Below are 15,351 nucleotides of genomic sequence, written 5' to 3' on the forward strand. Positions count from 1 at the left end.
AAGGTAGTTGATAATTGATTATTATGTTGTGTTGTATGTGATATTTTTGGGAGCTCACTAAGCTTTGTGCTTACAGTTGTGGATTAAATATTTTGCAGGTACTTAACAGATTGCAGAGGCAAGACTGTACACACATATCAACAATTTTATGATTAGAAATTCCACGTTGTCTTCTTTATAACTCTGATTTTTGGACAATTATTTATGAAAAAAATGGTTTGACCTGAATGTAACTTTATTAAAAATGGTTGTTTATATTATTTTAAAAAGTAAAAATTTAGTCTAGAATTTGGGACATTACACGCATCATCAGCATACAACAAATGTAATAACATAGGACCATCATTTGTACTCTTCACTCCTTGAAAAATCCCTTTTTCACATGCATCTTTCATAGCAATATTTAGCCCTTCCATTGCTATAATGAGAAGGAAATGAGAAAGTGGATTCTCGTGTCGGACTCCCCTCCTTATATAAAATTTGTCTGTCGGAGAGCCGTTAATAATTACCGAAGACCTAGAAGAAGAGAGGCATCCCCATATCCATAACCGCCATTTAGGCCTGAAGCCCATTTGCATAAGAACAGAGTCAAGGAACTCCCAATTAATCAAATCGAATGCTTTATTGAAATCTAATTTAAATAAGAATATATCTCTTTTAGTTTTCTTAGCCCATGAGCATACTTCATTGATGATTAAAGGACCATCAAAGATATTCTTGCCCTCCACATATGTGATTATGTTTCATATATAAAACCTCCAACAACTGACTGGAGTCTTATGGCAAGAACTTTTGTGATGATTTTGTACATAGCACCGACGAGACTGATAGGCCAATAGTTCATTGAGGAGAGTTGGGTCTTTGATTTTCGCATCTAAAGTAATGAAAGAGGAGTTGCACCCTTGTACAAGAGTTCCATGGATTTCGAAGTACCTAATAAACATCATCACATCACTGCTAATGAGGTTCTAAATTTTCTTAACAAACTTAAACATGAATCCGTCCGGACCTGTGACCGGTCCCCCCCCCCCCCCACCACAAGCCCATACTGATGTTGTCACCACTGCCAAGTAAATAGTGGATTCAATAATTTCTGCAATCCCTTCAGACAATGTTCGGAATAGTTTACTAATAAGTTTAGGTATGGAAGGCCATTTATCATTGAACTTATCACTAAAGAATCGATAAGCTTCAGCCTTGATATCATGCACACTTGTCGACAACCTTCCATTTATGTTTAATCCATTTATATAGTTCTTTCTTTATTTACCATTTATATACCCATGTAAGAACCTCAAGTCTTCATCGCCATCAATAGTCTATTTGATGCGAGCCTTCTATTTCAAGTCAAGAACATCCCTTCTCTTGATCTCCATAATTTTTTGAACCCCTTCGTTCCTTTCATGCAACTCATAATCATTTAGAGCTCTCATTCCTTCTGGATCTTCGGTAATTGCAATTCTAGATTTAATTTCCATAACCTCTTGATTTTCAATCTTGTATTTTTCATCACGCCATCTTCTGATTGATGTATTAAGAAATTTGAACTTGGTTGATAGTTGTCTGTCTGGTGTACCGTAGCCTTTCAATGTTTCCCAAGCACTGAGCACCACATCTTCAATATCCTCTTCAAGCAACCATAAATTGAAAATTTTGAATGAATGTGGGTTAAAATCCACCACGTTTGAAGTTAATGACACCGGAGATGATTAGAAAAGATCTCTATGATGCACCGTTACAAAAACATTAGGGTGGTGGTGAACAATGTTTACAGATGCTAGAAATATGTCGAGCTAACTAAACTTTTCCCCAAAGCTACCAAAATATGTGAATTTTTATCCACCCATGTTGAAATCAAGAAGCCCGGTATTGGTTATGAAATTGTTGAAGTCAGTTGCAGTCTTAAAGTAGAACTGCGAGTTGGATCGCTCCTCCCTACAACGTACAATGTTGAAATCACCAAAGATCAACCAAGAACCCACCTTTGATTGAATTAAATTATTTAAATCATCCCACAAAGTTTCTTTTGTTTTGTTTTAAGAACTATAACACTCATATGGTGCACTTGCAACCCTAGATGCTTTGGATCTATGTTTTCTCTAATTATACATGCAATTTGAATTTTCCAAAGCATACATCCTAACTAGCATACAATAGAGGATATACCATATAAAAACCAAGTTAGATGAATACCTCTTGATGTAGTTTGTAGTTCTTGGCCTTTCAAGAGCTTATCAGCTCAAGTGTGATGCCTCAAATGGTTCACAAACACCATGAACAAAGGAGAACTTTGAGAGAGAGGTTAAGCACCACCAAAATCGGCTAGAGTTCTCTTAGAACTCTTAGAATGCTTAGGGTAACCAATTTTAGCTAAGGGATAACTCATATATAGTGTAGGATTCCAAGAGTCATGGGTAAACCCTAATCCATACACTTAGGTTATGATCCATATCTCATGTGGGCTAACTCTTCATGGATACTTACATAAAACTTAGCCCAACATGGATCAATAGCCCAAACACTATATATATCACTGATTTACATAATCAGTCCCCGTTAATTTAATTAGTCTCTTTTGATCACTAAATTAATTCCAAATTAATTCTTGGTCAATAGTAATTAAATAATATGATTTCACAATTAATATATTATACTTGTAATATATTAATAAATCATAAATAACCTCTTTCTCAAATATTCATCCTATCAGATTGTTCTGGTGAAGGCAACCCAAATGGACCATGCTACTCTCGGGTCAAGTACATACCAATTATAGTTATGGGCTTAGACACCTAATCCAACAGCTTTAACAATCACTGATTGGGGGTCATATATGTTTGCAAAAATAGTTTGTCCCTCTATACCCACCTATTTTCCAACAATTATCATAGTAGTTTCGGGGTTTTAGAACCTCAATTTTTTGAAATAAATTAGTATCCCAAATGCAGAGCAATACCCCAGATCTTTTGAGAGCATCTACCACTTCAAAATCGAATTCAGTGGAATCTCAACACTCCCTACATCAATAGTATTAAAATCGTTCATCTATGTTTCTTGAATCCCTACAAATTTGAATTTTAGAGAAGCTTTCAACCTTCTAACCCAATTTACCTTGTCGTCTTCACAAATCCCCCTTATGTTTAGGCTTAAAAAATTCATGGTGCCCTATTTGATTCACCAATTTGTCCCATAACTTGAGCAAGAATCGGGTTATCATCTTCAATTTCAACTCCAATTTTCTTTCCAACTTCAATGGTAGGAGTGTACTCTAGGTTAGATATCGTATTGCCCAGGAGGGGTTCTTCTTGAGAGAGAAGGAGGGAGAGAGAGAGAGAGAGTATGAGTGTGTGTGTGAGAAAGAGAGAGAGAGAGAGAGAGAGAGAGAGAGAGAGAGTGAGTGATTGATGCTCGGGGAGGGAATAACAAGAGTAGGGTTAATAGAATGCAAGGAATCCCACTTACTAGATCATATCCATTATCCTCAAATATAAAGACCTTGTGTGGTCTACCTTTACCTCCTCTAATAAACAAAACCTATAAATGCCACATGTCCCCTTTCTAGCTAGACTATTTGTTACATGACAATTTTCTAGGAATTCTCAATCTTTCGTTTTTTTTTTTTGGTAATTGATAATACATCTTTGATATAATATTTAAAAAACAAAATTTTATTCTAATAGCATTAATTTCGAAAAAACTGGAAAGTATCTTTTAAAAATACTAAAAATTCCTTGAGATTTTAATATATCCCAACAATGAAGGGATACATTTTACTATTTACCTTATTTCCTTATCCTCTGTTTAATTTCCATATCTTATACACGCCAAACCCTACCTTGAAAATCATATTACGCTACTTTTCTTTCTCATCAACATCACAGTGAATTCCGTAATTTTGTAATAGAGACCAAAGAGAGACCAGGTTAGTTCACATTCAATCACCAATGACCATCATATGTTTTGTTACAACTGTTTTATTTGAACAATTGAACCATTTCTTTAAACTTTTGTGTTTGAAATTATTCTAATCTCAGAGTAGGTTGTTGTTTTCACATATTTTCCAAGTTCATAAACCTGTCAAAATATCAATCTTCTTTGATGCATCTTAACCCGAACAAATAATCATGGAACGAAAATTCCCATTATACCTTTTTATAATGGATGAAATATTTTTTTCATTGATTTTCCTGCAATTGTAGTGTTCATTTTTTTACTTTTATTGAATGGCAGCTAATCGCATTGAACTTTCAATTTATGTCAAAGATAACATCCTACTTTAATTTTTGTCAAAAATGTAACTATATGAAAACCACAAAGATGGGTATTATATATTGTTTAACATTTATACGAGTAGGATCATTATATATTGGTATTGATGTTGTAACGTCCCATTTTCACAACCAAAACTTTTCACTTTATTAAGGTGAAAACTTTCCAATTTATAAATTCATTATTAAGAAAATTGTTTATTCCAAATTACATTTCTTCAAAATCAGGATTTTATAGAAAACGCGGAATCCTCAATGCTGCTGATGCGTGTGTACCGTCCCGCCTTCACATTCCCATAGACTTATTTGATACCTGAAACAATAAGCAACTGGATAAGCATAAAGCTTAGTGATTTTCCCCCAAAATACCATCTACCATACATATCAACATATACTAGGCCCCACCCATCTTCGGGCCCCGCCCGGCACCGGACCCCGTTTGGCATCGGGACCCGCCCAGTATACAGATTTGTCAGTCATCAGGCACCGCCTGGCATCGGGCCCCACCTGGTATAAACATATAAACATATAAACATATAAACATATAAACGTGTAAACACACAACAAATGCCATAATCACAGAGATAAATAGCATACAGACTAGCCTTCGGGCCCCACCCACCATCGGTTCATACCCGATAATCATAAAAACACATACAGATAACTAGCATAAAATATACTCATTAGGCCCCGCCTGGCATCAGGTCGTACCCGGTAATCATAAAAACACATAAAGTTCTATAAGTTATTACAGCAAGCAACATACTCGATACCTGAACAGATATCTAACAGATCACTACAGCATACTCGATACCAGAACACAGATCTACCATATTACTATAGCATAACAGTATACTCGACACCAGAACATAGATCTAACAGATCACTATAGCATAGCAGCATACTAAATATCAACAATCCAAGGAATGCATGGCTGAATATACTCAGAGGTGTGATAGTCACCCGGACAGGTGATCCTACTCTAGAACCACAACCAAACAAGGAACGGGTAAGAAAGCTTAGATCAAAAGTCCTCAGTCTATCCTACATGACTATATACAGTCCCTAAGGTATCCCTCTACTAACAGATTACCAAAACTAGTGGGTCGGCATTGGTGCCTTCGTCCTACGGGTATAGTGAGGTGAAACTCACCTCGATATGCATGTAGGTAACCACAGTAGCAATGAAGAACTCTACCAGCTTCAACTTACTTCCAATCACCTACAGGAAGATACTTGAGTCAATACCCGATCATAATAAGAATTCAATTAGAACAGAGCTAATAAGATAATTCCATTTAACTTATCATCCAAAATTACAACTGAACCTTGAAACACAAACAGTGATTACAGATAAATACCAATACTACCACAATTTCTACATAGACGAGCTGCCAACTCAAATCTCGGTCCTTGGCACCCCGGCGGTCCCCTGACGACCATTGGGTAACTGCCAAGATAAGGGCGTAGGATCCAGCACCTCACTGAGAAAAGGACAATGAGCTCTGATGTGGCTTTCCAGACCGCAATAAAAACAAACTTGCACACTCCGCCTACAGTCCCTTCCAAAATGACCCTCCTCGCTACACCTGTGACATACAAAATGTATGCGCCTCCTTCTAACTGATCCTGAACTCTGGCCGGCGGACATGAACCACTTCACTGCAGGCGGGGACTGATCCATAGTCTGACAATACTCCCTCGCCTGGGTCTCTATCTCAATCTCTCGTCTCCTCGTGGTATCATGAAGCTCGGCGAGAGAACCATAGCGTTGGGTGGACACGAACTGTCGAATATACGTCTTGAGCATGTTCAAATACCGAGTCATCTGAGCTTGCTCCAAAGCAGCGAACTCAGGACTAAACAAAGCCCTCTCTGTGAACATCTAGGTAATTTCCGTCACCGACTCAGTCGTCTGTCTTAGATCCAGGTACTCCTGGGCATGTCTCTTCCTCTCTACCAGGGGAACATACCTTGCACGACACATCTCTGAGAACTGTTCCCAAGTCATCGCGGCCCTCTATTCAGGAGTATTAGAACTATTCACCAGTCTCCACCAATCTCTTGCCCCCAACATGAGAAGGTTCGGGGCGCACTTGACCTTTTGGTCATCCGAACAGGAACACGTGAAGAAACAACCCTCCACGTCAGACAACCATCTCATTTCCATAATCAGGTCCGAGACCCCATCAAACTCTGGAGGCTTCGTACGATCGAAGTCCCAATACTGGAAAGCTCTCTCCTCGACCCCCAATGGCAGCAACCGCCACGGTGGCTGCAGCAACAGCAACCTCAGAAAGTGTAGCATATCGGTTATCGAAGTCCTCTATCATAGCGGTGCTGACAGGCCCAACCAGCTCCGGTATCTGCCCCCGGGAAAAAGAAACAACCTCCTCACGAATGATCTCCCTAACTCGGTCCTCTGTCAATCCTGGCTCATCCTGGCCACCAGTTCCGGCTCCTGATCTTGAATCTCCAATAGTCGCAATATTGAAAATATATCAAGGAAAAAGAAAATATCATAATACAGTTCTCAACACAATAGGTCCTACTCCTATTAGTTCCTTAGCAGCCTCAAAATTCCTCCTGAATCTCATACGGATCCTGTGCTTTCAGTAGTACGAGCCCATACTACCTTCCACTTCTCCTGCGAGCTACCACTAACTTACTAGGCACTCTCCCTAAGATTACCCTCACTCTTGTACCACCGGTTGCTTTTGTGAATGCTTGTTATACATAACCCGAGATCAGATAGACTATCGAACAATCGACTCTGCCCTAAGTCCACAACCAAACAAGGAACAGGAAGAAAGGCCAAGTCGATCATTCTAGAGATATGCAATCCGGCCATATACAACTAATAAACATACACACAACAAACACACAATAAAAAACACATATATCAGCTAAGCAACTCCCTAGATCAGAAGGCATCACAGAAATCAGGCATCACTATCCAACAGCTTCTAAAAGAACCTTATCAAATAGCATGCTTTTCTAACAATTCATATATCAGAAAAAATCAAAACTCAGCAAACATAACAAGTATGGGTATTTTGGGAACCACTCTCCTGCTCTGGCTCTGGCTGACTGTACACACCGCATCCTCCTGAAAGTCAAAGTTAAGTCAAGGTTCACATTCCCGATCCCAAGCCAACAATCAAACACGAACATGACAAGGGACCGAGCCCATGTCCTTAACCGAACTTTTTTTTTATTATAATTTCTTTTTCAAAAACATTTTGCAAAACTCTCGGATCCTAGTTTGAGACTGGATTCACATAAGTGTTCCTCCAATTCACTCAAACCAGGGCCTTGATACCAACTTGTAACGTCCCATCTTCACAACCAAAACTTTTCATTTTTATTAAGGTGAAAACTTTCCAATTTATAAAACCATTATTAAGAAAACTGTTTATTCCAAATTACATTTGTTCAAAATCAGAGTTTTATAGAAAACGCGGAATCCTCAATGTTGTTGATGCGTGTGTACCATCCCTCCTTTGCCTTCCCATAGACTCCAATGATACCTGAAATAATAAGCAACTGGATAAGCATAAAGCTTAGTGAGTTTCCCCCAAAATAGTACCTACCATACATATCGACATATACGGGGCCCTGCCCGTCATCGGACCCCATCCGGCATCGGGCCTCGCCCGGTGTACAGATCTATCAGTCATCAGGCCCCGCCTGGTATTGGGCCCCACCCGACATAAACATATAAACATATAAACATATAAACGTGTAAACACACAACACATGCCATTATCACAGAGATAAATAGCATACAGACTAGCCTTCAGGCCCCACCCGGCATCGGGTCGTACCCGGTAATCATAAAAACACATACAAATAACTAGCATACAATATACTCATCAGGTCCCACCTGGCATCGGGTCGTACCCGGTAATCATAAAAACACATACAGTTCTACAGGTTATTATAACAAGCAGCATACTCGATACCAGAACACAGATCTAACAGATCACTACAGCATAGCAGCATACTTGATACCAAAACACAGATCTACCAGATTACTATAGCATAACAACATACTCGACACTAGAACAAAGATCTAACAGATCACTATAGCATAGCAGCATACTAAATATTAACAATCCAAGGAATGCATGGCCGAATATACTCAAAGGTTTGATAGTTACCCGGACAGGTGATCCTACTCTAGAACCACAACCAAACAAGGAACAGGTCAGTCTATCCTACATGACTATACATAGTCCCTAAGGTATCCCTCTACTAACAGATTACCAAAACTAGTGGGTCGGCATTGGTGCCTTCGTCCTACGGGTATAGTGAGGTGAAACTCACCTCGATATGCATGTAGGTAACCACAGTAGAAATGAAGAACTCTACCACCTTCAACTCACTTCCAATCACCTATAGGAAGATACTTGAGTCAATGCCCGATCACAGGTCATAGTCACTTGCAACAGTGACTACCTCACATGAAATAACGATTAGGGTTTCACATAAAATGACGATTAGGGTTAAGTAAGAACTCTTAACCCATTAAGGACTTAATCAGAATGATTAAGGTTTGACTCAGTTATTCTCAGGTGTAATAATAATCCAATCAATATCCCAAATACGCGCCCGATCATTGTCCAAAATAAAGCTCCCCGATTCTAGGGGTTTCCACACGAAATCATAACTAGGGTTATTGTTCCACACTAAACCCCTTAAGGTATGTATTCATTAAGTCCAATATTACATTAAGATAATTGTAGGGCATTATTAAATATCATTTAAAGTTAAATTAACAGTTTTAACGCGGGTCCCGACAAAAGTCCAAAACTAGGGTTTTCTTGACATTAGGGTTTTCTAAACCCTAATTAGTGTTTCCAACCCCAAACTTGTGCCACTTGGACTAAAGTTTGTTGTTTAGGTAATTAAATATTTAATAAATCGGGCACCACCCATTGCCACCTCAGGCAGTGGTGGTCGGCGGTGGTCCGTGGCGGCAGCCACCCACACACGACGGTGGTGGCAGTTTCAAGTGATAATTCAACAATCCAAACACACATACAAGTTCCTACGTCATTTACATGCACATACAAGCACCAAAAAGAGCTATAAAAATGCCCAATATGGCCACCAAGATGGTGGCAGACGGCGGCAGGAGGTGGTGGTGGTGGTGGGTTTTCTTTGATTTCCAGCCAAGAAACATTCATACAACATTACACCATAAAAACACACATTCACACCATAATACACACACAGCCACCTCACATGGTGGTTGGTGGTGGCAGAAAGAGCAGCATGGGCGGCAACCACCATGGTTGGCTGCCATGGTGGTCCTTTACAATTTTCGTCCAACCCAAAAAGCACACACACACACACACACTGATGTACACTGAAACACGTACACTCTATGTAGAATCGCACACAATGTAGCCACCCACACATGATGGCATGCGACTGTCGGAAGAATGTTGGCGAAGGGACAGCCGTCGGAGCGGCGGCAACAACGAGTGCGAAGTAGCGATGGCAGAACGAAGAGGGAGGAATGGAAGCGGGTTGCACCATTACCGGAGGGAGACAGCAACGGCCGTAGACACGATCTTTCGACTTCCTACAGATATGGCGTTAACACGTCAGTCTTCACCTTCGTTGACAGCAACAGCGGCCGCCATGACTTTGTTTTTCCTGATCTCCCCGACTAGCACGATGTCCGCTCGCAGATCTCGCCTTCGTCGGCAGTGGAAGCAGCCGCGATAATGGTGTTTGATGGCTCACGATTTCGCCGGCAGTAAGGTTCCACCAGTGTTCTTGGTTGAAAGATAGGTTTAGGGTTTCGGTGGAGTGAGAGGCAGGAGGGGACGACGGGTTTAAATCCCTGACTCCAATTCCAAACTTGAATAAATTTCTACAATATCGGTCCCTGCTTCCACAATTTATTTTCAATTTAAACCCACTAATTACCAAACAACCCCTACTTCACAAAATCCTTTACATTTCAAGTCCTAATGTTACAATATAAACCCCAAATTCTGGAAATTACATCATTTAACTCCTTATGGCTAACACTGATAAATTATTACGAATTTAGGGCTAAAATAAAATAAAATATAAAATACATCTCGTGGTTTTAGTGCTTATTATTTATTTATTTATTCTTTTATTTATTTATTTACTTATTTTATTTTATTTATTTTATTTTAAACAGAATGTTACAGATGTGTAATTCCTTTTCTTTTTACAAGTTCTAACACCAAACCATTTGTTACAAGTTGGATAATTCTGTAATTTACTTTAAGAGGACCAAATATAACTTTTTTATTTACATGGTGTACATTCTTGAATTTTTTTTAACAAAGGCCACCTCTGATTTTTTTTTTATTTACACATGTATAATTGTTTCCATTTGTTTTATTAATAACATCCAAGAAAATTCTATAAAATGCCAAATAATAGCATTGAACTTTCCTTTTCTGTCAATTGTAGCATCTAACTTATATTTAAGCTAAATTGTGTAAACATATAAGTAGGATGCTTATCGTTTTCTTTCACAATGTACATTCTGTAAAATAATTTAACACATAGCACCTCTAAATTTTTATTTACATATGGATAACAGAAATGTTGTTGTGTATAACAAATACCATATGGAAAGATATCAAGGACACATTAATGTTTAATGGAGCAATCAAGTTGGTTCTACAAAATATTTATTAAACTATATCAATAAGGATCCTGATAGAGCTACATTTTTTGTTGTACAATCCAACAATGAAGGTGGTAGTGATGATGCAATAGATTAAATAAAAGAGTATTATGATTGTAGATATTTGTCTGCATGTGAAGCATTTTGGAGAATATTTGTTAATGATGTTCATTATAGGTACCTCTATGTGGTTAGGCTTCCTTTTCATCTTCCTGGTCAACAATAAGTTGTTTATGAGGAAAATGATGATATTAACAATATCCTTAACAAACCGTATGTTGCATCCTCAATGTTCACATCTTGGCTTGAGTGTAATGAGATCTATATTCAAGCTTAAGAGCTTTCTTATGTTGAATTCCCTACAAAGTTTGTGTGGAAACCTGAATTACGATAATGGAAACCTAGAAAAATAGGATTCTCAATAGGGAGAATTCATTTTGTTTCGCATAAACATGGTGAAGCATATTTCTTAAGAATTATTTTAAACAATGTTAGAGGTCTAAAATCTTTTGAAGATATTCGAATAGTAAATGAAGAAATATGTCCTACTTTTAGAGATGCATGTTATGCTTTAGGGCTTTTAAATAATAAGATGGAATACATTTAAGCTATTAAAGAAGCAAGCCATTCAAGTATTGGTTATTACCTACGGTCATTATTTTCAATGATGTTAATCTCTGATAGCTTGGATAGACCAAAATTTGTTTGGGAAATTTCATAGGAATACCTTTCAGACAGAATTCTTTAAAATCAACGACATCGATTGAAGTCTCCTGATATAATATTTATCTTTCATTACGTTTATCTTTTATAAATAAACTATATATTTGTATATTTTTTTCTAAGTTTATATTTAACATTGTATAGATTTATCGCTTACTGGTCATCAACTGAAGAACTTGAATTTGTTAGAGATTAAATCATTTCTACTTCATAACAATTCCAGCCTCAAGAACTTCATAGGCATCCCTTACCCTGATCTTGATTCTACATCTTCTTCTACCAATCACTTGGTTACCGATGAGCTATCTTATGACATCATAAGTCTTCAAAATGAATTTCTGGCACTTATTGTTTCACTAACAAATGAACAACGAGGTGTTTTTGAGGATGTTATGGCAGTAATTGAAGATAATAAAGGAGGTACGTTTTTTTGTTTATGGTTATGGTGGAACTAGAAAAACCTTTCTTTGGAAGACATTATCAGCGACTAAAAGATCTAAAAGACAAATTGTTTTGAGTGTTGCTTCAAGAGGTATTGCTTCTTTGTTACTAATCGGAGGTAGAACAACAGACTCTCGCTTTGGTATTCCTTTAAATCTTAATGAAGATTCTTTTGTTCTATAAGTCGAAACAGCAATGCCTCTAAATTACTAAAACAAACATCACTGATTATTTGGGATGAAGCATTGATGGTTCTTAAGCATGCATTTGAAGCATTGAATTGCACATTTAAGGATGTTTTAAGTTTTGGTAATGTTATAAACTCACATATCCCATTTCAAGGCAAAGTAATCATATTTGGAGGTGATTTCAAACAAACTCTACCAGTTGTTCCCAATGGTAGCAGACAAGAAATTGTTAATACGTATTTAAGTTCTTCATATATATGGAGCAATTACAAAGTTCTAAAATTAACGAAGAACATGATGTTGACTATTAGAAAAGATATGTCTGAAATACAACAAACAAGGTTATTTGCAAATTAGCTCTTAGATATTGGAGAAGGAAATGTTGGTGGTTCTAATGATGATGATGCACTTATGTATATTCCTAACGATTTTATTAGGGATAATGACTTAAAAGGGTAACATATTTTTAGGTTTGTACACATTTAGTCATTGACTTTTTTTTTGTCCAAATTTTCCCATTGAACTTGTTAAGTTGTTCAAAAAACATCCTTATGACCTACTATTGGAGGTTTAGCCGGTTTCCGGCGTTCTTGTGAGCTCCGGGGAGACTCCGATCATCTTTTCCGGCGAGTCTCCGACCAAAAACACATACATAAACAAAAAACACCTAGATTCATGTGTTTTCCTCAAGAAATTATTCAACCCCTTCAACCCAAATTGAACATCTTCAAGATCAACTAGATCTGAAAAATGAGCTCATCAAAATGTTTTCAGATTTGCATGTGAGTGTGTGTGTGTGTTTGTTAGATCTGAACAAAAAATCTCCAACCCTTTAATCGATGTGTATGTGTGGATTTGTTAGATCAGAAAACACATACACAATCATTTTCATCCCTTCAAACCCTTCGACCCAAAAATCATAAACCCATAAATCCTTCAACCACTTCAGCCCATATCAGAAAAAACGAGTTCATCGATGTGTGTGTGTTCATCTTCTTCCCATAAATCAAAAGATCTTCAACCGAAGTTATGTTTTTGAGTTATAGTTTGAAATCAAGTTTCCATTTTTGTTCAAGAACACACTGAACTCGAATCTAAAAGTGTTCATGTGAAAAGTTTGAAGTTTGAAAATCATGTTTCCATTTTTGTTCAAGAACACACTGAACTCGAATCTAAAATCAAGTTCATATAAGAAATCGAGAATCATGAGTGTTTGTATGTTCTTGAACAGATGAAGCTGACTTTTGGGTTTGTGATCGTGTTCTTCATCATATTTGTGTTCTTGTTGTTCATCAGATCTGAAAACCGGAATAAATCTTTTTTGTTTGTGTTCTTGAAGGTCTAATGAACTTTAAGATGAACTCGAGTTAGGGTTTTCAAACCCAAAAATCATCGGAGTGTTGTTCCAGATCTTTTGTTCATCGTGTTCATCTTCTTTGTTCTTGGAAGTCAAGAAAGTACAAACAATGCAGCACAATGTACAAATTCGTCGATGCATTATCCTTTGAACCAGCTCAAACTCAAGAACATATATCATTATTTCTCTCTCTAAAAATGATATTTAAGTGTAAGGTGTTTGATCTTCAAGCTGAATCACGATATGAAGACACCGAAGTTCATGTTCTTGAGTTCGTGTTCTTCGTTAACTTCGATTTTCCATTTCTGTTCAAGAACACAAATTTGATTTCTGGGTTTTTCTTCATGTTCTTCATCAGATTTTCGATTTATGTTATTGAGTTCATGTTTGGTTTAGATTTCTGGTTTGCAAATGAAGTATTGTGTGTGTTGTTGATCAAAAAATAAAAAATTAAATTATTTTAGATTTATGGTTGGAGACTCACCAGAGAAGACGACCGGAGTGTCGCCGGAGGTGGCAAGTATGCCGGAAACCGGTTTAACCTCCGATAGCAAGTCATAAGGATGTTATTTGAACAGTTGAACAAATTCAATGGGAAAATGTGGACAAAAAAAAACATCAGTGACTAAATGCGTACAAACTGAAAAATATGTTACCTTTTTAAGTCATTATCCCATTTTATTATTACTCAATCTTATGATCATATAGGTTCATTAATTGAGTTTGTATATCCATCATTTCTTGAAAACTTGAACAATCCAAATTATTTTGAAGAAAGAGCAATACTTACACCGAAAAATGAAGTCATTCAAGAAATAAACGATTGTCCGCTTTCATTGTTTCTTGGAGAACAAAAAGAATACCTCAGTTCAGATAGCATCTGCTAATTAGAGTTTATTCACAATCAATTTGATGAGAATTTAGATTCACCTGATGTTCTAAATTGACTTAAAATCTCTAGTTTTCCAATTTATAAGTTGATTTTAAAAGTCGGTGTTCCGGATATGTTACTAAGAAATATCGACCAAAAAATGGGTTATGTAATGGTATTAGACTTAAGGTGGTATCATTAGGTAATCATGCCATAGAAACAGTGGTTCTAACTGGAAGCAAGATTGAACATCGAACTTTTATTTCAAGATTGTCTTTAACACCTTCAAACAACAAAATTTCTTACAAATTGAAAAGGTCACAATTTCCCCTAACGGTTTGTTTTCCTATGACCATAAATAAAAGTCAGGGTCAATCATTGTAAAACTTTGGGTTGTTTTTGCGAGAACCAGTTTTCTCACACGGTATGTTATATGCTGCTTTATCCAGAGTAAAGAGCATAGAAGGATTGGAGTTAATGATTTTGGATAATGATGATAATTAAAACTTTCAATGTTGTGTACAAAGAAGTGTTTCAGAAGCTATGTTAAAGTATTATGTTTATTTTATTTATCAAATTAATTCATGATCACTTACAATTGAGAATCTGATGCTTTTTTATAGTTATTATTTTTTTATATATAAATTTTTTAATTATATAGACCGTGGTTTATTTTTTTATATATAAATTTTTTAATTATACAGACCGTGGTTTCCACTGGTTATAACCTAGTCAAAGTACATATAGTTTCTTTGAAAGACCAAATAAAGTTTTTTTTAAAGAGCAAATGTCACAAAAACCCTTACGTTTGCAAATTT

The 15,351-nt window shown here is 36.9% G+C and overlaps 1 protein-coding gene across 1 annotated transcript; it reads left to right on the forward strand.

Annotated features, from left to right (window-relative positions):
• The first annotated feature begins 9,773 nt into the window (after nucleotides 1–9,773).
• On the forward strand, nucleotides 9,774–14,549 carry LOC145140298 (uncharacterized). Its single transcript, XM_079073832.1, has 6 exons — nucleotides 9,774–9,882; nucleotides 11,821–12,096; nucleotides 12,361–12,578; nucleotides 12,663–12,760; nucleotides 14,127–14,182; nucleotides 14,371–14,549. Exons 1-6 carry the CDS (start codon nucleotides 9,774–9,776, stop codon nucleotides 14,547–14,549), a joined length of 936 nt encoding a protein of 311 aa, XP_078929958.1.
• The last annotated feature ends 802 nt before the right edge of the window (nucleotides 14,550–15,351 follow it).

This window comes from Lactuca virosa, chromosome 9 (genome assembly GCF_052849685.1).
Source record: "Lactuca virosa cultivar CGN04683 chromosome 9, Lactuca_virosa_CGN04683_v6, whole genome shotgun sequence".
In the NCBI taxonomy this organism is placed as follows: domain Eukaryota; kingdom Viridiplantae; phylum Streptophyta; class Magnoliopsida; order Asterales; family Asteraceae; genus Lactuca; species Lactuca virosa.